This window comes from Pinus tabuliformis, chromosome 8 (assembly GCF_031772625.1).
Source record: "Pinus tabuliformis cultivar Carrire ecotype Pingquan chromosome 8, CPIR1, whole genome shotgun sequence".
NCBI lineage: Eukaryota > Viridiplantae > Streptophyta > Pinopsida > Pinales > Pinaceae > Pinus > Pinus tabuliformis.
Window position 1 is genome coordinate 1735840806 of NC_142294.1, and position 25310 is coordinate 1735866115.

General features: G+C 36.8%; 1 protein-coding gene across 1 annotated transcript; it reads left to right on the plus strand.

The window, feature by feature from the left end:
- Positions 1–6420: 6420 nt before the first annotated feature.
- Positions 6421–7801, plus strand: LOC149243032 (disease resistance protein RUN1-like). The gene is made up of 2 exons (XM_089371105.1): positions 6421–6818; positions 6967–7801. Exons 1-2 carry the CDS (start codon positions 6421–6423, stop codon positions 7799–7801), a joined length of 1233 nt encoding a protein of 410 aa, XP_089227231.1.
- Positions 7802–25310: the final 17509 nt, after the last annotated feature.

The window sequence follows — 25310 nt, forward strand, 5'->3', positions numbered from 1 at the left end:
TGCTTTCCAAAACTTTTAGATGACAAGAAATAAATCCAGCATGACTATATCTATTACTTATGATTCAAGTAAAGATATTTATGATTGCTTTCCAAAATTTTTAGATGAGAAGAAATAAAATCACTTGCCAATGCCACTAAGCATATTATTTTTTATTAAAGATATTAGTTATTCATTTTATTTTTCAACGAAAAGTCTTCTTTTAAATTTTTTCATTATACAACACAAATTATCATTGTTTATCTAAATTTGAATTATGCCATGAATTTAATGCCATGGCAGGGGACATTGCAAAGAGACGCACTATATTATATAAAGGGTGATTAAAATAAAAATGATCCTTCATTTATAAATTTCTTTCATAATTTTTTTTTAATAATATGAATTACTCTTTATTCAACAATTAAATATTTAAAGTAAAGATATTGATAAATTACTTAAACTGAAGATTTTTAAAGTAAAGATATTGATAAATTTTTTAATATTATTTTGTATAAATAAAAAAACAATTTCATTACCTTTTTAAACCAAACATGTTTAAATTTCGTAGGGCGGGTATGGGGAATTTCAATCTCGATGATGGATAGAATAAATGCGGAAAATCAAGATGTCAAAAGGTAAAATCACTTCAAGCCACCCTGGAATCTTCCCTCTTCAGGAGATGGTCGGCCCTAAGGTAAAAGTAGTGCGTTTGTACCTAATCATGTCTTGGTCACTAAGTCTCTGATTGCTAAGTAGAATGACTAAGGAAATCATGCCTCGAGTTCATTTTAAGGTCCGCCATAGAAAAATAATATGGGTGAGACTATGGGTGAGATTCTTTGCACATCGATTCCAAACATTAAAACTATGAAGTCAAATTTTTTATTGCTTATATTTTATTGTACTACGAGTGTGGGTGACACCTCCAGAATAAAATAGTGGATGATATTTGTGGACGTCATATGGCTTCGCACGTTGGTGGCCAAGAAATTCTAAAAATGTCAAAACGCGTAGAGAAATATCTCATAAAGTGGCACAACACGCCGATAATATTATACCAAATCGTCCAAATATTACATGATATAAATGGCATCTCTCATCTACACCGCGTCTATATATGCGTCTTGGTCACGCGTCTATGGTATCCAAAGCATCATTGTTCAATGCGTCCACTGCATTTTTAAACAACATTCGTGTGCATTTTGACATAAACTTTGAATTCCATTGAAGCTTTGCATCTTATTATTATTATCTCGTTTATCAGTTCATACATTTCCACATTTCAGTATCAGTGGAAAATCTAACTATATGCGGTCAAGTTTCTGCTACTTACTCTTCAATGGCCTCCCCTTCTGCCTCGACTTCTTGTACTCCTTGGGATCTGATAAAAATGGCAATGTTTGTATTAAAATAAAACCCACTGGTCAGCTCTACGAAAGAGAGTCTGAACCAGGAGAGTCTCGCTCTGCAGAACGCTCTACATTGTTCATCAACATTACACATTAAATAGAATACATGGTTTTAGGGAAGTTAGAACAACATCCTAAGAAATAGAAACTAATTCCTATCCTGAGGCTACGTGAATCAACTCTACCTATTCTAGGATATTCTCCATTATCTTCAACACTCCCCCTTAATGGAGAATGGGTTCACATATATGCCTAACATCTCCCTAAACATTTGAAACTTAACTTTTCCAAGAGGCTTAATGAAAATGTCCGCAACATTATCACATGTATTACAATATTCCAGATGAATTTCTTTAGATTGCACTTTCTCCCTAACAAAATGAAACTGAGTATCAATATGTTTAGTGTTTTTATGAAACACCAGATTGTTGGCTAGCTTGATTGAACTTTGATTGTCGCATCTAATTGTTGTTGCAACTGTCTGTTCTTCCCCAACATCCTGGAGAAGTCTCCGCAACCAAATCGCCTCGCACATTGCTGCACACATGGCTTGATACTTTGCTTCTGCTGAGGACAAAGAGACTGTGTTCTGCTTCTTACTGCTCCAAGTGATCACCCTGGATCCAAGACTGAATGCATAACTTGTTATAGATCTGCAATCATCTACATTTCTTGCCCAATCTGAATCTGCAAATCCTGCCAATCTAACATCAGAAGAGTCAGTGTAAATAATTCCATAATCTACAGTACCTTGTAGATACCTCAAAACATTCTTCGCTGCATTCTAATGGCTTTCAAGTGGCTTAGACATAAATTGGCTTAACACGCTGACTACATAAGCCAAATCAGGTTTAGTGGTGGTTAGGTAGATCAAACTCCCAACCAGCTGTCTGTAAAGTGTTGCATCTGCTGCTTTTGAGCCATTCTCACACTGCAATTTGATGTTCTACTGCAATGGTACCGCTGCCAACTTACACTGGTCCATTCTAAACTTTTCTAACGGGCCTTTGACATACTTTGCTTGAGACATAAATATTTGACCTGAATCTCTCCAGATCTCGAGACCTGAATAGTATATGAGTTCACCGAGATGCTTCATCTCAAACATCTATGACATCTGCTGCTTGATTTCATCAATTAGATATATAGCATCACCTGTAATTATCAAATCATCTACATATAATGAAATCAGCACTACGCACCCTTGTTCATCTTTCATGGTGTAAAGATTAGGGTCATTCTTACTTCTATTGTAGCCAGCTTGTAGAAAAAATGAATCAATTTTCTCATACCACAACCTGGGAGCTTGTTTTAGTCCAAAGTGCTTTCTTCAACCTACAGACTAAATGTTCTTTTCCCTTCTAGACAAACCCTTCTAGTTGCTCTAAATAAACCTCTTCTTTCAGTTCTCCATTCAGAAATGCAGACTTTACATCTAGTTGGTGCATCATCCAATGTTTCTTGGTAGCTAAGGCAATTAACATTCTGATGGTATTCAATTTAGCTACATGGGCGAAGGTTTCTTCATAATCTATCCCTTCTTTTTGTGTGTACCCCTTTGCAACAAACCTAGCTTTCAGTTTTTCTATAGTTCCATCTGCATTAATTTTCGGTTTATATAACCATTTGCAACCTATGACCTGTTTTCCTCTAGGGAGTTCTACCAATTCCCAAGTGTTGTTTCTGATTATTGAATCATATTCTTGTTCCATGGCTAATTTCCATTCATTATTTTCATTTTCTTCTATAAAACTAGACGGTTCAACCACATTCATCATACCAGTTATAAAAGCATTTTCCCTATATCTTGCAGGCATTTGAACTTTCTTACCTGATCTCCTGAGTGGTGGGGTGGTGGTTTCAAACCTTATTTCTTCCTGCTGCTGCTGTGGTTGTTGTTGTTGTTGCTGCTGTTGTTGTTGATGTTCATCCTCTGCCTTTGTTTGTTGCTGACCCTGATTGTTCTCTGCTTCTTCTTCCTCAAAGTATGGAATGTCCCATCCGTCATAGTGCTCATCAATTTATTCATTATCTTGCTCATGGAATTTAACATCTCTACTAACAAAGATCTTGTGAGTAGAGGGATTAAATAATCTGTATGCTTTATATGAGGAACAATACCCTATAAAAGTACATCTGATGGCTTTTGAGTCTAATTTCTTTCTATCTTCCTTTGGTATGTGGGCAAATGCCTTACATCCAAATATTCTTAAGTGTTTTACTGCAGGCTTATATCCATATAAAGCTTCAAAAGAAGTTTTAAACTCAAGACTTCTTGTATGACTCCTATTTTTTAAATAAACCGCAGTATTCACTCCTTCGGCCCAAAAACCATTTGAAAGATTCTTACCTTTAAGCATACTTCTAGCACATTCCACCAAAGTTTTGTTCTTCCTTTCTGTAACTCCATTCCATTGTGGAATATGGGGTACTGTAAACTACTGCAAAAGTCCATGATCTTCACAATATCTGATGAGTTCATCTTTCCTGTATTCTCCCCCTTGATTAGAGCAGAGGATTTTTATCTGTTTCCCTGTTTGTCTTTCAATCATATTTTTAAATTTCTTAAAGTATTTGAATGTATGACTCTTCTTACTTAAGAAATACACCCAAGAAAACTTCATACAATCATCAATAAACAGTAGAAAATACATTGCACCTCCTAATGATTTTGTCTGCATGGGACCACAAAGGTCTGTGTGCACTAACTCCAGTATATCCCTCTGTTTCTTTTCTACTCTAACAGGGAATTCTTCTCTATGCATTTTTCCTAAAGTACAAGCATCACAATCATTATGTACTTGCTTTAGCATAGGAAGATCTCTTACCATTTTTTCCCTCTGTAGTAACAACAAATCATTGTAATTGATGTGGCCGAATCTCTGGTGCCAAAGCTCTTCTGTAGTCAGGCTCGTTGTTGTCAATGCTCGAACTAGTGCAGGTCTCATATCCAACTTGTATAGTCCTCCTGTTCGGATTCCTGTAGCAATTGTCTTCATTCCATCTAGCAGATCCTTAATGTAACAATTAAATTTTAAAAATTCAACTTTCAAATCTTGATTTGTAATCATTGATACAGAAATCAAGTTCTTTGTTATGCCAGGCACATATATTACATTGTAAATTTGTTTAATATTACCATCAGGTAGAATGACAGAAACTTTCCCACATCCTTTGATTTGATAACTTTTGTCATCTCCTAGGTAAATTTGTGCACCTTCATTGATCTCTTTAAAATCCTCCAGCCACTTATTGTTCCCTATCATGTGTGTTGACGCTCCTGAATCTACATACCAGATGTCTGCATCAATATTTTCATCACGATCTGCCATGAACAACCTCAAATTCTGCACCTAATCACCATTCGCGAGATGACTCGCATGTCTCTTTGGCTTCTGTTGTTCTTCATGATACTTCTTTTTCCTACACTCCCTGGCAATATGACCCAATTTTCCGCAGTAAAAACATTTAGTTTCAGAGTAGTTTTTATTCGGGTGCATACCTTGGGTCAGATTTGGCCGTTTATGTGAACTTGCTCCGTTTTGTTGTTGTGGACCTCCTTTCCCTTTGTAGAAGTTTTTCGTCACCACCAATGCAAGATCGAAACTCTAGGGCTTCAGAGTCAATATCCTCTCTTCTTCCTACATCAGTATACCTGTCAGCTCTTCAAAATGCGAGATCTTTTCTCTGGCATTGATCCCAGTGATGAACATCTGATAATCATCAGTGACACCATTCATTGTAATGGTCACAAGATCTGTATCATCCATTGTATGACCAATATCTGATAAGTTGGTTTTCAGATCCTTGATCCTTGCTACGAATGAAGTAGTTGTTTCATTCTCCTCCATTTTCATGGACAAAATCTTACTCTTGAGGAACAGAAGACGATTTGAATTTTTGATCTCATACAATTCCTTCAGAAGTCTCCAGATCTCATTAGTTGACTTACCTTCTCTGATGTGCAGTATAATGCAGTCTTTCACTGACATCTTTAACATTGACCTTGCTCTTCTTTCTCGTTTCTCCCAATCTGGGACAGACGCTGATCTAGCCGCAGGCCTCGGCTCATCCCCATTCACAATCATCCAAGCACTCTGCGCTTATAGCAGAGTCTGCATCTTAAACTTCCAATTTGTATAATTGGAACCATCGAGCTTGTTATGCTCCTTCATGCATGCTTCAAAAATATTATTATTCATCTTGGCGATTTAGAAGAAAAAAAATTCAACAGGTAAAAGATGTTAAATTTACCCCAGATCTGTGACAGAGACAGATCATTATTGTTTGATCTCGCAACACACGCACAGATCACCGTGGCTTTCTTCGCAGCCTCTAGACAACCTCCTATTGTCAGCTACAGCCTTGTTCTTGGCTCCCTCATGTAGTTTCTTTGATTTACACGATCATCGCAGATATACGCCCAATATCAGAGACTATTGCAGATATTCATCAATTTTCTGAGACGTCGTTGCAGATATACGCCCAATATTCGAGACTGTCACAGTTTTACATCAATTTTCTGAGACCGTCGCAGCTGTACACTGAAAAATTGCGACGATCGAAAAATAAAAATTGTGAGAAGTGTAATAGTGCTATGTCACGGTTATCCACTCAAAACATGCGATGATTTCAGTTCAAAGAACCACCCACCGGCCAAGGTACAGGTTCCTCAGCCCTGACGCTCTGATACCATGATAAAAAAGGCAATGTTTGTATTAAAATAAAACCCACTGGTCAACTCTACGAAAGAGAGTTTGAACCAAGGCAATGTTTGTATTAAAATAAAACCCACTGGTCAACTCTACGAAAGAGAGTCTGAACCATGAGAGTTTAGCTCTGCAAAACTCTCTACATTGTTCATCAACATTACACATTAAATAGAATACATGGTTTTAGGGAAGTTATAACAACATGCTAAGAAATAGAAATTAATTCCTATCTTGAGGCTACGTGAACCAACTCTACCTATTCTAGGATATTCTCCATTATCTTCAACAGGCTCTGTTTATTAATCACTGCAGTCCCGATGGTAAATGGCTGCCTGTATGGACGCCTTACTTCCAATGGATTAATGAGAGTCTTTTTTGACAAGGAAGAGATGAAGAAGGCACAAAACATTTCTCGCCAAATAGTAGAGGTTATTCGTGGTGTGTCTGTTCACATTGCAATCTTTTCACGAAAGTATGCCAAATCTTCGTGGTGCTTAGATGAACTTGTCCTCATGGTAGAGTCAAGGAAAGCTATTCTTCCAATGTTTTACAAAGTTGACCCTTCTGTGGTTCATCATAATGTCAAAGCCAGAGTGTACGTTGATGCACTTCAAGGCCTTGCAAAGAAAACTACACCGGCTGATCCTAAAACTGGTGAAGAGAAGCCACGCTACAGCTCTGACACTATTACAAATGGAGAGTCGCGCTTTCTTTTGTTGCCCATTTAAGTGGTTTCGAGATTAGGTGAGGTGCATCTCCTCCAGTCCCTTAACATCCGTTTTTGTTTTCATTTTTTGGATTGATATAACCTACACGACATACATTCGTAAGCATTTCTCAGTTGCTTTGTTTACTCAATTCAGGGACGGGGATGACGAATTTGAGGACCTGGACAATGTAGTGGAAAAAGTCCTGAAAATGGTTCCAAAGCCATTGCTGTCTGTGGCAGACCACCCAACTGGGTTGGATTTCAAAGTTGCTGAATTTAAATTTTTTGAAAAAAGGGTCCTATCTAATCAGGAGCGCTGCAAGGTTGTTGTGGGTGTGGGTGGCGTTGGGAAAACCACCCTAGCCAAGGAATTATTCAACCTTAGAAGATCAGATTACACTAAATCCTCTCTTTTATTTGATGTAAGACAAAAGAATATAACTCTTTTGCAGACGAATCTCTTAGAAGACTTAGGTGTAAATGATTACAAAATCAAGAGCCGTGATGAAGGGTCAGGGATACTTTCGAATTTTCATGGTATTATAGTTCTAGATAATATAGATGATGCATTTCAATTGAAAGCACTTTTGCCAAGTACGGATATCCTTAGTCCTGAGAGCTTGATTTTGGTTACCTCGAGGGACATGAAGCACATCCGAAGAAGTTCAAGGGTGTCAAAGTCCTCAATTTATTATCTAAAGGGATTGAGTGAATCACATTCCAAAGAGCTCTTCTGTTGCTATGCCTTGAATCAGCGATTTCCATCACCAGAATTTGAAGATCTGGTAAAACGATTTGTAAATTCGTGCGATGGATTTCCATTGCCGCTCAAAGTATTCGGGGCGCTTGTTTGTGGACAGAATGAATCTTACTGGGAAGCGACACTGGATGAACTTGAAAAGATACTCACAGGAACTGAGATACAAGAGAGTCTTAAAATAAATTACGACAAGCTCAGTTCAGTTCAGATGATCAACAAATATTTTTAGACATCGCTTCTTTTTTCATGGGAGAAGAAAGAGATCGTGCCATCAGAATTTGGGGTTTGACGGGGATTGAAAATCTACAGGACAAGTGTCTGTTTGAAGTGGACGTGAAAAATAACATTAGAATGCATGATCACTTTCGTGACCCGGCAAGAAATATTGCGCATGGATTAGGGAGCCGTCGTCTTTGGCAGCAATCGACGAAGGACATTGATGATTTGCTAGAGCAATCTTCACGTGTAAGTGCTTCCATCATTCAAACCCTTGGATTCAGATTAAATTTGAATTTTAAAGTTTCTGTATTCACAAGAAATATATTTGTTTTTTCGAAATAAAGATTACAATTGTGATATTGTATACTTTTCATATGTGAGCAGATAATGACCGAAGTTCGCGGGATTAGGATGTTTGGTTGTAATGTTGATAACTGGTCGTGGTCGTGGTTCTGGGGCTCACAAGGGCCAAAGCCACGGTGCAAAAGACCTAGGGATGATTCTCGTTTTTGTGGAATTTTGAATTTGCAATTTGGTTATTATTTAAAACCCATATTGGACAAAACGTCGTCACCAAATCTCGGATGGCTCCGTTGGCATAATTGTCCATACTCTTGCGTGCCTGAGTGGATACCGATGGAGAACTTAAGAGTTTAAAAAATAGCTAGGCAGAGCTTCAAATCACTATGGAAGGAGGAATCTGGGGTATGCTTATTTTTCTTTTATAACTTCATTTAATTTGCATGCCAAAATCATCATTTAAGTCTTTCTGATACCTGAAACACCAAACATTGCAGCCTCCTCTTTAGTTGTGAGAACTCCGTATCCACACTAGGACATCATTTTCAAAGTTTCCCAAGTCCATAGGACAGCTCCAGCACCTTGAAAATATTACCATCAAAGCCTGGCTCAAAAGTTTGCCGGAAGAATTTTGTGAACTGCACTCCTTGAAATACTCATGCTTACAGGGCTGCAACAAAATGATCTCGCTGCCTGATTCTTTTGGAAGGCTAACAAACCTCTAGCACATTAAATTGAGATGGGCCTCCAGTTTGCAGATGCTTCCACAGTCTTTTGGCGATTTAACTCGACTCAAAAGTCTAAATTTGTGTCGTTGCTCCAAGCTGACCGTCTCCAGCGCCAGACTTGGAAATATTACAACCCTGGAATACTTGAATATCTCAGACTGTTTGAATGTGACAGAATTGACCCCCCAGATCGAACATCAACGGTCCTTGAAAGAATTAGACATGAAGGGAGCGAACTTTAAAGAATTGCCCAACTAGATTGGGAACCTATGCAATTTAGCAGCTCTGTCAATAGGTAGCGATTCTTTGGAAGTGTTGCTTCCTCTTTCACTGTCTAACCTCAGGAGCTTGAAAACTTTGTTTATCGTTGGAGCGCCTATATTGAAATACTTGCCCAATCTCTTTCCACCGTTGTCTCAGTTGGAAAAGTTGCATATCGAGAGGTGTGGGATAGAACACTTACCACAAGAACTTCTGAAGATGAACAATCTTCTATCTTTAGAGGTGGTCTTTTGTCTGTTGCTGGAACTGCCATTTAAAGAGATTGAAGAAGAAAGAGAAAGGGGTAGAGAATTGAATAAATTGGAGTCCTTCCATGACGATGACAAATGCATGCTTGCGCTCAAGGAGATACATCTAGCCTATACAAAAATATCAGAGGTATTCTTTCCAGAGTGTGTTTGCCCAAACCTTCAACGCCTGAGCTTGAGTGAATGTGGGAAATTGACACAAATAGGTGGGCTTTGTGGTTTATCAAAACTTCAATATCTGAACATTAATGAGTGTGAAATGCTAGAGAAGCTGCCAAATCTTGAGATGTTGATATCTTTGGAGAAATTGAATGCTTCTGGATGCAAAAGGCTGAGGAACATTCTAGGGTTAGTACAACTCAAGAAGCTGAACTATGTGTTTATGGGTGTGTAAGGCTAGAGGAGATGCCAAATCTTTAGATGTTGATATCTTTGGAGAAATTGAATGCTTCTGGATGCAAAAGGCTCAGGAGCATTCCAGGGTTGGGAGAGCTTAAGAAGCTGAAGATGCTACGTGTTGTTGGGTGTGAAAGACTAGAGGAGCTGCCAAATCTTGAGATGTTGATATCTTTGGAGAAATTGTATGCTTCTGGATGCAAAAGGCTAAGGAGCATTCCGGGGTTGGAACAGCTCAAGAAGCTCAGTAGGCTAGACATTGACGGATGCCATGATATGCTAGAGTTGTCCGGTGCAAAACTTTCTGAAACTACCTTTCTGCTGTTGACTGTCCGAAAATACGATGGGTTGAGGGTTGTCCGGTGCAAAACTTTCCGAAACAACTCCGCCAATGATTGAAGGAAGGCCTAAAGTTGTAGAAAGAAGCCCTAAATTTATGGTGAATGTAATGTTTCCGATGATTTCAATGTACATACTGTTTATCAAAGTTTTTGCTTGTGACACATGCCACCATGGGTTTCGCCATTTCATGTTTTGAGTTAATATACGAATATGTACTACAAGGAAGGCTTGGTTCAATGATGACAATGATGAATGGGAATGGTTTTCAAAATGAAAGAATCGCCTAAAACATAATTCAAAAATAAATCTCATTTTTAAACTTTAGATTAGTAATCATAATTTAAAATTAAATATCATTTTTAAACTTTATAGTAGTAATCATAATATTCTGCAAAGAGAGTACCCCTCTATATAATATAAAAAAGAAAAAGAAGATGAGGGGAGGGGTGTCTCAAATAGTTGCTATATATATATAATGAGGTGTGTCTGAAATTTATGTGGTGGGTCTCTCGTACACAGTTTGTAAGGTCTGCCAATCTAAGTTCTCATCCTGACCTAATTTTTCCTATGAGTTAGGGTATCACTCGACCTTTCCAATTCTGTGATACAGACAAAAGCCCAAAGCCCAGGTAAAAAAATTCTCTTAAACTCAGCCAATCTAAGTTGTCATCCTGACCTAATTTTTCCTATGAGTTAGGATATCACTCGACCTTTCCAATTCAGAGAAAAGCCAAAGCCCAGGTAAAAAAATTCTCTTCGAGTTGATTGGTCACCCACGCGATCCCCAAGAGATTCCTGGTAAGGCAAATTTGGAGCTTTCAGACAAAGACAAATTTACTAATGGTATATTAATATTAATTTAAAATTTACAATAATATCTTTATTACTAATTATAAAATAAAAATTTAAAATTATTAATAAGCATTGAAATGTTTTTGGCCCTCTAACATAAATAATTTTAAAATTTTAATAATATATTTTTTTTCTTCATAAATTATTGATTAACGGAAAAATATATTTTATATATTTAAGTTATAATTTGAAAGTATGAAAAGAAGGTTTAACTCAGAAAATAAGAAAAGGTAATAATTTTTTTGATTGATATTTTATTTTAAAAGGTTTTATGAAAATTCTAATTTTATGAATGTTTAAGATAGTGTTTAAATATTTATAAGATGATTTATTTTAAAGACATATTTTAACATTTATTACAAAGTATTAGGTTTTTATTTTGAAACATATAGAATATGAATAAATGTTTTGTAAAATGTAAATTACGGATATCAAAGTCTATCAAATAGGAGTCCTATAAAAAAAAATAGAGATTTTGTATATTTTCTTTTAAGTTTAGAAGTTCTTCAATTTTACAATGGAAAATTGTTTAACTAAAACATGAACTCAAAATCTTATTGTTCTTATTTTTAAGACAAGGAAAAAAGAAACTTCTCTACTTATATGATCATTATGATCAATCCTTTTTTAGCTAAGTTATAAGAGATTATATTGAAAAGAAAATAGCATATAGCTAAAATTTAGGATAAAAGGGTTAAACCATGGACCACCTAGTTTAATATAGGATTATTTAAAATGAATGTACCAATAACCGTTTTAAGTTGACTTTTCTATGATAAATGATGTACAAGAATGTTATTGAACTTATGGTGGTTGAAAACAATTAATTTTAATATAGAAGCTAAGCAAAGTTGTATTGACAAGTTTAACACATATTGGAAAAGGTAGGTTGCACTAACACTATTCCAATTACAATAATTATCATTTTTCTTGTGTACAATTATATTATTGTTTTTATGACAAGTTGTAATATAGAAGTTAAGTAAAGTTGTATTAACAAGTTTAACACATATTGGAATAAGTAGGTTGCACTAACACTATTCCAATTACAATAATTATCATTTTTCTTGTGTACAATTATATTATTGTTTTTATGACAAGGTGTACCTTTGATCTAGACAAAGAAATTAAGAATATTCAAGGATTTCTGTTTTAGTCTTGGGCTCATAGTGAATTATGACAAAACAAAGTTATGATAATGAAGACAAAACGATCACCAATCTTAATTTTGTGTAATGATAATAACAACTTAAAGGAAGTTACTTACAGAAATATCTATATTGGAGTAGACCTTCATCACAAGCATAATTGAAACTACAATATTGAGAAAATAATAAATGGAGGGGGGAAAATCAAATTTTGTCTTGAAAATAATCCTAAAATAGTCGATTTCTATTGCAGGAAAAAAATTGTTTGAGGCTCTTGTCAATCCTATTACCTTATATGTATTTGATGTTTGTAGCTATACAATCTCTAAAGAATCATAAAGAAAGATCAAGCAAATCCCAAAGTTTATAATTCATAAACTCAATACACCTTATCTTGTTCTCCCCATACAAGCTAGTCCTTCCTGCATTGAGAGTGTGGCTATGACTAGGTAATTGATGTACAAGCAAAAAAAAACAACATGAAATACAAATGACTTCCTAAGATTACTTCAAACTCAAGTGAAAGGCTCCATGACTTAGAAAGGTTGGCATAAAGATGTCAAGACTTGGCTAAATCATTATGGATGGAGGAGGAGGTCATCGTGCATAAATGTAAATTGTTATGATATAAAGAATTAGAGGATAAGAGATAGTTAAGATGATAGTAATATAAATCTAATTTTAAGGTCACACACCAAATTCGCGTATAAGATAGAGGTGTACATACTCTACTTTGAATCTTTAAGCTCTTACGAGGAAACACATATTTTAACACCCATTTGGCCACTCAAGTTGTACTAGGTCATGGACTCTAATTTAGAAGATTAAAATTTCTTTTTCTTATAAATAGCATGAAAGAATAAAATCAACATAGCTAAAATAACAGTGGCATTGGATGATTCATAAAACACCATTAAATGAATGTAGTAATATTTTTTGTAATACTAAGAAGGTGGAGGATGAAAAACACCTTCTCCCAAGATATCATGTATATGTCCACATTAAATAATAATTGCAAAATATTTATAACAATATCAACCTTCCTAACCTTTTAAATCACTAAAACTATAGATATTTATGAAACATTTTCACCTGGCTCTTTGACCATATAAATAAAACTATAAAAAAAAATTCGCCCTTTTTTTAATGTAATAACTCAACATTAACTTCAATAAAAAATATCAATCATCATTATTATCATCATCAACATTTTTAATAATAATAATAATAATAATAACTACGCCAATCCCTGCGTGGACATAAGGTATCAATGTTTTGATCACATATGTCCCTGAACATAATTTTGTTGAAGATAGGCAGTGCCTCTCTATTTGAATATGCTTAAATGCATTTACAAAATGTAATTTATTTTTAATAGAAATTACGATTTTGCCTATGGGAAAAAAAAATTACGTCGTAAGGCGTTCCTATAAGAAGAACTCCCCTCCCATGCCACCTGTGCCTTCGTGTGTCCTTGATTTGGGTGTTAAACAATAGAAATAACTTGGGCCCTTGGATTGATTCGACCAATATTACTCAGTTGCAAAATCCTACAGTCACTATGGGATAATGGTAAAAGCGTCGGAAGAGAAGACTTGTCAAACAACAATCGAGCTTCTCAAGAGATGGCTCGAAGCCCAAACCCACGTTTCTGATCTTGACTTCAAGAATCTCTGGAAGGTCTCTTCTACTGCACCTGGCACGCCGACAAGAACCAAGTGGCCTAGCTCATCGAAAATATTGCCTCTTTGATTCAAACCCTTGACCTCGCCCTCGATAGGCACTACCTCCAGATCTTTCTCTTAACTGGTACACGAATATAGTGGAATTTCTCATCTGCGCCTAGACAAATTCTATCTCATGCTCAACCAATTTCTTCATCATGCTTTTCTCCTTTTAAATGACCATGGGTGGCATTGTACATTGACAAAAGGGTTCATGGTAGATTTGAAGGACAAAACCCTTTTGGCTGAAGATAAGTACCCAAAGACATTTTTGTTGAGGATTCTCCTCAAATTTTAGACTATGAAGGGCAACTCCTGAAAGATTTTTCTCCACTCTCCACACAAGCCAGGATGAATGTTGTTGTTGTCATATATGGTGGTGAGAACACCAAAACAATATATAGAAAATACAAGAGTCATGGGATCAATATTGTTTCTCTAACGAATCTTGAAGACTTGTTTGCCTTTGAGGTAACATCTCCTAGTGTTAGGTCCCTATAGTACTAGTGAATCCCTTATTGTTATTAGTACAACCCCCTTATTATATTGTTGTGCCGATGTAGTCCCCATATTGTTATTATTGTTCCCCATAGAAGCCCACTATTGTTATTATTGTGCCCTTACATTATTATTGTTATGTCAACTCTGATTATATTATGACCCCTTAGACTCTTATATATAGAAAGGAGGTCTTGTCATTTGTATCGTCCAAGAATTGTTCATTGTGTAATGTATAGGAGGTTGCCCCCTCGAAGAGGCTGAATTATAAGGCATTGATCTTTCTTTTCTATCTTTTTGTGAGCTGGTTTCCTAACATTTGGTATCAGAGCTTTGGATTCTAGGGTTTCGCTGCTCCAAACAGGTCATCGTGGTATTTTCGCTATAACGTTTTTTCTGCGACATTTCAGAAGCTAAAAAAAAACCCATTTGAGAAGAAATCTTGTTGAACCACGAGTCCAAATTTCAGATCTTGTCTCACTACATTTTCAGATATATGATATGAGGAATTTAGGGTTTTTGGAAGCTCCAGAATTTCGTCTAAAACAAGTCATCGTGGTATTTTGCTATAACATTTTTGCTACGAAGTTTCAGAAGCTAAAGAAAAAAACCTATTTGAGAAGAAATCATTCTAAATCTCGGGTCCGAACTTCAGATCTTGTCTCACTATATTTTTGGATATATGATCTGAGGAAGTTAGGGTTTTTGCAGACTCCCGAATTGTTAGAAAATTATATATTACGAAGCAATGGAACACATAAAATATTGCAGAAAAATAAACACAGAAAACGCATAAAACAAGAGAGACACAAATATACATGGTTCACCCAGTTTGGGCTACGTCCACGGAAGAAACAACCAGACTTCTTTTAGTATATTATCCAGCAAACTGAAGAGATACAACCTACAACATATCCGCTGTAACACCCTCTTCTCTCTCAATCTCTTCTCTCTTCCTCACTCAGAATATAGAGATATACATAGACGCAATACAATTCCCTCATATATAGTGAGGGGTTGCCTTCTAAGGCAAAAAAGACCTAAATTAAACATAACTTCTACCGTCAGATCATCTGCCTAATGAACGGCCCAGATTGACTAGAAATTACTAGACTTTTACAAGGCAATTTTACATCTATTTTTAGCTTCGGGGGCGCCGCCCCCAAACCCCACCGGGGGGACCGCTAGCCCTTGGATCCCGCGTGGAAGGGTGTATAGTCTTCCTAGGGTATACATCCGGCTGAAACCTTTGAATACAAAAGATAATCAGGCTCCACACCCAACAATCTCCCACTTGAGACTGATTATAGCAACTCCACGCTGCTTCATTTGCTAGACAATGACTCCACTTTGGACCTAGCTGTTTCTCATCTTCTTCATCATACTTGAAGACCAATTGAAACTGAGCAGATTCTCAGTTTCTCCCTGGTTACAACTTTTGTTAGCATATCTGTAGGATTCTGGCTAGTGTGTATCTTTTCCAGCTTCAATTGTCCATCTTCCAATGCTGACCGTATGAAATGGTACTTGAGCTATATATGTTTAGTCTTGGAATGAAATGCAAAGTTCTTTGCTAGATGTATGGCACTCTGGCTGTCACTGTATAACCTGCCCAACTCCTTCTTCTTACCCAATTCATCCAGAAACCTTGTAACCAAATCATTTCTTTACTAGCCTCTGTAGCAGCAACATACTCAGCTTCTGTTGTTGAAAGTGCAACAACACTTTGGATTTTTGAAACCCAACTGACAGCTGTTCCACCTACAGTAAACACATAACCTGTTGTGCTCCTCCTGTTATCTCTATCACCTGCCATATCTGCATCAACATATCCCTGTAGAGCAATGTTTGAACCACCAAAGCATAATGCTTGATTTGTGGTACCTCTCAAATACCTGAGAATCCACTTCACCATCATCCAATGTTCTTTTCCTGGATTGTTCATGTACCTGCTTACAACTCCCACTGCATGTGCAATATCAGGCCTTGTGCAGACCATTGCATACATTAAGCTTCCAACTACTGATGCATATGGAACTTTAGACATATGAGCCATTTCTTCCTGAGTCTTGGGACACGTCTCCTTACTTAATTTGAAATGGCTAGCCAAAGGTATACTAACTGGTTTTGCATTCTACATATTTAACCTTTTCAACACCTTTTCGATGTACTCACTTTGAGACAATGTTAATTTGTGATTCTTCCTATCTCTAGTTATTCTCATACCAAGGATTTGTTTTGCAGCACCCAAATCCTTCATTGCAAATGAGTTTGCCAATTTCCTTTTGAGCACATTTATTTCCTGCATGTTAGAACCTGCAACAAGCATGTCATCTACATACAATAACAATATATTATAGATGCCATCATTTTGCCTTTTGAGATAAACACAATGATCAGAGTGACATCTAGTATAACCTTGTTTAGACATAAACCTGTCAAATTTTAGATACCACTGCCTTGGAGCCTGTTTTAAGCCATACAAGCTCTTCTTCAACCTGCACACTAGTTTCTCCTTCCCTTTTACCTCATATCCTTGTGGCTGCTGCATATATATCTCTTCCTCCAAATCCCATGGAGAAAGTTTGTCTTTACATCTAACTGCTCAAGATGCAAATCTTCAACTGCTACTAGACTTAAAATAGTTCTGATTGAAGTCATTTTAACAACAAGAGAAAATATTTCATCAAAATCAATACCTTTTTCTGTGCAAACCACTTCACCACAAGTCTAGCTTTGTACCTCTGTTTTCCTCCATCTTCTTCCTTCAACCTGTAAACCCATTTATTCTGCAATGTTGTTTTACCTGCAGGCAACCTGACTAAGTCCCAAGTCTGGTTATGTGCTAAGGAGTCCATCTCTTCTTTCATGGCTTGCTCCCACTTCTTCCTGGTTTCTACCTGCACTGCTTCTTCATAACATTCTGGTTCACCAGAATCAGTCAACAATACATAATATAATGAAGGAGAGTATCGTTCAGGGGGTCTACTTATCCTGGTAGATCTTCTAACACCACTTTCAAGTGTTTGAAGTGCTTGTTGCTATTGTGGTTGTTGTTTTGGCTGTTGATCATTATGATTTTCAGGCACCATCACTTTTCCTGTGATATCGTCAAGCACTGTGTATTCTCTGTTTTCTTTTTCTTGTTTCTTTTCCTGCAACTGATTCTTATACAAGACCTTTTCATTGAATATTACATCTCTGCTCCTAATGATTTTGTGATTTTCATAATCATATAAGCGATAACCAAAATCATTAACACCATATCCAATAAAGGTACATTTCTTTGATTTTGCCTCAAGCTTTGTTCTATTTTCTTTATTAATGTGGACAAAGGCTTCACAACCAAAAGTCTTTAAAAATGAGTAGTTTACCTTTTTACCTGTCCATGCCTCCTCTGGAATACCACCATCCAAGGAACTTGAAGGCCCTCTGTTTATTAGATAAACAACAGTATCTACAACATCTGCCCAAAATTGTAAAGGCAATCCTGCATGCAATCTCATGCACCTTGCACGCTCCATGATTGTCATGTTCATCCTTTCTGACACACCATTTTCTTGTGGTGTTCCTGGAACTGTCTTCTCTCTGCGAATTCCATTATCTGAACAGTACCTATCAAACTCTTTGCTGCAATATTCACCTCCATTATCTGATCTGAGACACTTAAACTTTTCCCTGTCTCATTTTCAACCAAAGCTTTCCATTTCTTGAAAGTATCAAATACATCAGATTTATTTTGAATACAATAAATCCAGGTTTTTTTGGTTGCATCATCAATAAAAGTAACATAATAATGAGAGCCACCAAGAGATGATACCTGAGCATGTCCCCATACATCTGTATGCACAAGCTCTAATTTTTCGCTCTTCTTTTCTTTCCCAACTCTAAGGAATCTGACTCTCTTCTGTTTTTCATAAACACAATTCTCACAGAATTTTAAATCAACATGCTTCAAACCTGGAAAAAATTTCTTGAGTGAAGAATCTGCATCCCTTCTCACTCATGTGTCTGAGCCTATGATGCCACAATGTCGTATCTTCTCCTGTAGAGGTTAAAGCATTAACAAAATTAGAAATACCATTGCATAAATACAATGTACCAACCTTTTCTCCTTTCGCTATTATCAGGGATCCTTTAGTGACCTTCCAGGTTTTATCTGTGAAAGTACTTATGCAACCTTCACCTCCCAACTGCCCTATTGAAATCAGATTTTTCTTCAGATCTGGAACATGCCTTACATTCTTCAATAGCCACTGATTTCCATTTTGTTGTTTTATGAAAACTGTACCCATTCCAACGATTTTACAGGGTTTATCATCACCCAATCGAACTTGTCCAAAATCTCCTTGAACATAATCATGAAAATGTTTCTTATCAGGTGTGGCATGGAATGAGGCCCCTGAATCTACCACTCAGGCATCAATAATATTTTCTAATGAAAGAATCAAAGCATCTTGCAACACATCACCTGTTACATTCGCTTCATGATTAGCTTCTTGTTGCGCATCTCCTTCTTTTCCCTTCCGAGACTTGCAGTCTTTCTTCAGGTGTCCTTTCTTCCCGCATTTCCAGCACACTATCCCCGATCTGGACTTGGATCTTCCTTTTCTTGACTTACTGCAATATCCAGAGCTCTTTCCTCTTTCCATTTTTCTTCCCCTAGTCTCTGCAGTCAAAGCATTACTGATGTCTCACCAGAGCTTTTCTGTCGCATTTCCTCGCTAAGGATTGCACCGACAACATCATCAAACTTTAAAGTATTAGATCCAGAGACAGAGTTACTAATGACCATAACTAAACCATTCCAACTTTCTGGAATGAGCACAGAAATAACAAAGCCCTAACTTCATCATCAAAGTTTACCCCTACAGAACTTAACTGACTTGTAACTGTATTAAAATCATTTAAATGATCAGCAACAGATCCACCCTCTGACATCTTCATATTAAATAAACGCTTCATAAGAAATACCTTATTTGACGCCGAGGGTTTTTCATATAGTTTGGCTAATGCCAACATTAAACCCTGTGTTGTCGTTTCCTTTGAAATATTAAATGCTACCGATGCCACTAGGCACAACCATATTGTTCCAAGTGCCTTTCTGTCGAGAATATCCCATTCTGTGTTTGTCATACTCGTCAGCTTCTTTGTCTTTCCGCTCAATGGTAGGTACAGATCTCTCTGATATAGATAATCTTCTATCTGCATCTTCCACAGTTGGTAGTTTTGGCCATTAAATTTTTCGACCCTAAACCTACCATCTTCCGCCATTGCTCCCACTCGAACCAGGAACCCTTCTCTCTTGTGAGTTTATCAGCCAAATAGACCTTCGGCTCTAATACCAGTTGTTAGAAAATTATATATTACGGAGCAATGGAACACGTAAAATATTGCAGAAAAATAAACACAGAAAACGCATAAAACAAGAGAGACACAGATATACGTGGTTCACCCAGTTTGGGCTACGTCCACGGAGAAACAGCCAGTCCTTCTTTTATTATATTATCCAGCAAACTAAAGAGATACAACCTACGGCAGATCTGCTGTAACACCCTCTTCGCTCTCAATCTCCTCTCTCTTCCTCACTCAGAATATAGAGATATACAGACGCAATACAATTCCCTCATATATAGTGAGGGGTTGCCTTCTAGGGCAAAAAAACCCTAAATTAAACATAACTTCTACTGTCAGATCATCCGCCTAATGAACGGCCCAGATTGACTAGAAATTACTAGACTTTTACAAGGCAATTTTACATCTATTTTTAGCTTTGGGGGCGCTGCCCCCGAACCCCCGACAAGGGACCGCTGGTCCCCAGACCCCCCAACAGTGGAGATTTGCCCCCGCGGGGGGGACAAGTTCCCCCCGCACCGCCCCGCATGGAGGGGCGTATAGTCTTCCTGGGGTATACATCCAGCTGAAACCTTTGAATACAAAAGATAATCAGGCTCCACACCCAACACGAATTACATCCTAAACAGGTGACCTTGGGAAAATCGTCATAACTTTCTCTCTGAGCAACAAATTGAAATTTCATCAGAAGTTACAGAAAGAGGACGGACATTAGTTTTTTGTGCATAGTTTTTATTTACGAAGGTCAAAACAGTGACACGCAGCACGTCGTACAAGTTCGCTCTACTGAAACATTACATAATCAGGTCATCTTAGGCGATTGGGCATAACTCTTTCTTGGAGAATCAAATGTTGATAAGACTTGCGGGGTAAGAAAGAGGACTTAGACGGCTACTGTAGGAGACAATTTCAAAACTTTGAGATCTAAAAGTACAGAGTTACAGTCATTTCAAGATCGAGCTCCTGAAATCAAGAAAAGACGATATGAGGAAGTTTGATGGAAAGGATCCAGTAAATTGGATACTACAAATGGAGCAATATTTTGATCTACATGGTGTACCACTGTTACAAAAGGCATGTATTGCATCTTCATATTTAGCACAGATCAATTTTTATGGTATCAAAGGCTTTGTTCTCGTAATCAACTTGTTACATGGTCAATTTTCATGGAGGAAATGATAGCACATTATGACGACACAAAGAGCAACACCTTGTTTAGAGCAACACCACAACAATTGGAAGAAAAAAGAGAAAAAGGGCTTTGTGACAAAGTGGAAAGAAAAATTATGGAAAAAAGGAAGTCTACCCCTCACAATTATAAAGATGGAAGTGTTGTTTCTCCTAGCCTTCCACAACCTACAAGGGTTACACCGCAACAATTGGAAGAAAAAAGAGAAAAGGGGCTTTGTTACAATTGTGATAACAAATACATTAAAGGTGATAAGTGTGCTGAGAAGAAATTATTTTACATTGGTTGTGGAGAGGAGGAAGAAAAGGATCAAGAAACATCAAAGGAAGAGTATGTACACCAGGAACCAACCCCAGAGAAAGAAGAAATGAATCCGACAATATCCTGTAAAGCATTGGAAAGAATTACCACTCCTAAAACTCTCAAGATAGAAGGACATATCAAGAAGAAAAAGGTTCAAGAAGTGAAAGATCACATCGAGAAAGAAGAAATGAATCCGACCATATCTTGTGATGCATTGGATATAATTACCACTCCTCAAACTATCAATATAGAAGGACATATCAAGAAGAAAAATGTTCAAGAATTGAAAGATCACATCGAGTCTCAAGAAATAAATCCGACCATATCTTGTAATGCATTAGAAGAAATTACCTCTCCTCAAACTATCAAGATAGAAGGACATATCAAGAAGAAAAAGGTAAGAGTGTTGATTGATTCGGGCAGTACCCATAATTTTACTGATTGTAAGATAGCCAAGGAATTGAATTGCTTCCTATATCTAGCACTGGAGTGTCAAGTGATGGTTGCAAGTGGAGGAACCATAAATTTCTCTGGAAAGTGGCATAATATCAAGCTATCCATGGGAGAATATGTATTGAATAGCCCAATGCTTTCCATTCCAATGGGTGGTGCTGATGTTTTACTAGGAGTCCAATGGCTACAATCTTTGTGTACGATAGCTTTTAATTTTCAAGAACTTTTCTTGAAATTTTTTTGGGAAGGAAAGGAAGTTGAATTGAGGGGTATCGAAGGAAACCTGGAAAGATAATCAACTCTAACAACATGGAAAAGCTTCTAAATAAAGAACAACGGGGTGTAATTGCACAATTATGTTCACTAGAGGATCCCACATCGAAAGCATGTCTTTATCCAGATCTCCAAAACGTTTTGGACAATCATTCCAAGGTATTTGAGACTCCAAAGGCCTCCCACCTATTCGTGATCATGATCATGCTATTCATTTGATTCCACGAAGTGTTTCCACATCAAGCCTTACATATATCCATATGCCTAAAGGAGTGGGAACTCATTCAAAAGTTGCAGAAAATCCCAATTCAAACAGTATTGCGAGAACTTGACAAGGAAGGAAAAATCATATTGGAATCTAAAGCAGTCACAGAACCGAGAAATCGAAAGCTATGAAATAGATCAATTTCAGAGTATCTTGTCAAGTGGAAGAAATTACCCGCTAAAGATTTTGCATGGGAGGACAAGAATTTATACAGAAGCATCAAGAACTACTCAAGTGTTGAGGACAACACTTTTTGAAGGAGAGGGGCATGTTAGGTCCCTATAGTACTAGTGTAACCCCTTATTGTTATTAGTACAACCCCCTTATTATTTTTTTGGTGCCCATGTAGTCCCCATATTGTTATTATTGTGCCCCATAGAAGCCCACTATTATTATTATTATTGTGCCCTTACATTATTGTTATTATGTCGGCTTTGATTATATTATGACCCCTTAGACTCCTATATAGAAAGGAGGTCTTGTCATTTGTATCGTCCAAGAATTGTTCATTTATGTAATGTATAGGAGGTTTCGCCCCCTCGAAGAGGCTAAAATAAGGCGCTGATTTTTCTTTTCTATCTTTTTGTGAGCTGGTTTCCTAACACCTAGATTAACAGTTCTTGAACCTTCCATCTTTTCTCATATGAGTCCCTAACTGCAAGCTCATAAGAAAGCCAGGAATATATGTAGATTTAAAACTAGATGTTGCCTCCTATAAATACAAGGGCAATTTCATAGGGAATACATAGTTGAAGCAGGTTGCAATAAAACCTCAGAGCCCTGGAAATTCTTTGATGCAATCACATTTCCAATATTTCTCATGTGGGTTGGGATCCCTTGGTAGAATGTCACCTTGTTGTGTAGATGTGGAACGTCATAATACATGTGGGTTTCCCTTATCGTCATCTATGGTTACAACCTTAAATTTAACACTTGTTGCTTTTGTTAAGAGGGTGATCCGTAAAACACGTGGATATTTCACTGGACAATTCATAATAACATATCCGATAATAAAATATCAAAATGCAATATTTTTACACTATTACAGTTCTATTAAAACTCTAGATCTGTAAATTTAATTGTAATTAGTGCATGCATTCGAATGGAAATTATGCAGAAAAGTGGAGAACAACAAAAGAATATTACACACACACATAAGACACAAAATATGCTCTGGGAAACCCTTTCGGGAGAAAACCCAGTTGGAAGGTGAGGCTACTTCGCTCTCTTTCTCAGTCTGGAAATATGGTTGTAGGTACAAAGAAGTAATTCCTATGGCCCATGGGCTGCTACAGTGCACAAATCCTCTGTGTGTGTTGTACCTCCTATCTCTCCTGGCTAGCTTTTCTCAGCTATGGAACATAATGCTCTCAAAAGAATGGAATTCCTTTTCCTCCTAGTCTCCCAATTATAACACAACTCGATAGCCTACTAGTGGTTAAGTTTGACTACATCAACTCTTAAATATAGTTACAATATAGACTCTTCTAGATTTTTTCACATCACAAACTTGTGGCTAGCCCCTTTTCCATGAATAATGGGGGCTGACATGGCATTGTCTCGAACTATAGCCATGAAAACATGAAGGTTAACTTCTGAGTAACTTAACTTTTTCATATGGAATCTGATTGACTAATTTCTTGCATTGTTGGAAATATCTTTGTGTGTAGAACAACATGAAAGTGATAAAGTTTTACCCCCAAAAAAGGTTGTTTGATGCCTCAAAATGCTCCCTAAAGGTTTCAGACCCCATTTTTCCAAACTGGGTCATGCTGGTAAAAAGGTCCCATGAGATGATTCATCCACTTTTTCCACTCTGGATGCATCAATATGGATAAAAAACAATATAATGATTCAATCCAGATCAAAGGGAAAAACTGAGCCATAGTTCTCGTGAATTGGGAGCTACTTTGAATCCTAGTTCATGGTCTCATTGGGGCTCTCCTACAGGTAAAGTTGTTTGGGGAGTTCAAGGAGAAGAGTTGAGAAAATTAAGAAAATCAGCCTCATTTGGTCCCATAGTTATGAAGAAATACATTTATCTTGGTTCAAACATTGGTAAAGGAAACTACACCAAAGGGTAAAGATGGAGGAAATGTAGGTTCTTCTGGGGAAACGCCACACAAGGGGAAAATAGAAAATTTTGACCATTCGGTTTTAAGTGCCTGGATTGAACATATGCATCTTGATCAAATTGTAGCTTGATATTATGGTTATTTATTTAGAGTGGTGGTAAGGTGGGATAGGCTCATTTAAAATTCAATTTTTCATTTTTTACTATTTATTTTATAAAATTCCCCATTTTAGTTTAAGAAATAGTATGGTTTTCTACCTATTATCGGAATTAAACCTATGGAAATTTGGGAGGAAAGCATACAAAAAGAAGATAGGGATGTTCTGCCTATCAACAGGTTGACCAGTTGAAAATCAACTGGGTGGTAGACCAGAGAATGACGCTATTTTTTGTCGACATCGCAACTGAAGATGTTGCTTTCTCTACTTATAATTAACAACTATATATATATATATATATATATATATATATTTATATATATATATTATATATATATATATATATATATATAAAGAACTGAGCAGATAAATGTTATCAGTTGATTCCCTTGCACAAGGTCTTGGAAGAAATCTAAGATGTGGCATCTTTGTGCATTTTTAATTTATCAAATGTGAAATCCATAACATGTTTCAATGAGTGACTTTTAAGGTTGTATTTGGGGAAACCTGTGATGTTGGATGTCTACTGCTATTTTTATGTGCCTAAATTGTCAATTAAAGTTTGTAGGTAGCAGTTTTGTGGCAACATTTTTGCACATTGAAGCAGATGGTCCTATGTAGAATTTGATGGCGCAACGTGATTTTCTAGTTGATATATTTGGTAGGCTTTGCCAAAGTAGTGGCATGTACATTTTGCAAAAATTTAAAGTATGAAAATCCATTATTTTTCCATGTAGCTTCACTTTATTGATTAGGTGGAAAGAAATTTTGAGACACTCCAATTTGTGTGTACTTATGTTGGGAACTGCAATATCAGTCTCCTGTGATGTCATCAAGGCTATTATGCTCTAAAGGGATTTTCATAAAACCATAAGTGGCCTTAGATTTTGGATATGTTTATTTATGAAGTGAATTTATCTTATAATTTTGT

Bases quoted from the DNA above. Each gene is read 5' to 3' on its own strand.
- LOC149243032 (XM_089371105.1), top strand. From the start codon at position 6,421: ATGGTAAATGGCTGCCTGTATGGACGCCTTACTTCCAATGGATTAATG. The intron at 6,819-6,966 runs GTTGCCCATTTA...TACTCAATTCAG, and splicing joins GGAGAGTCGCGCTTTCTTTT to GGACGGGGATGACGAATTTG.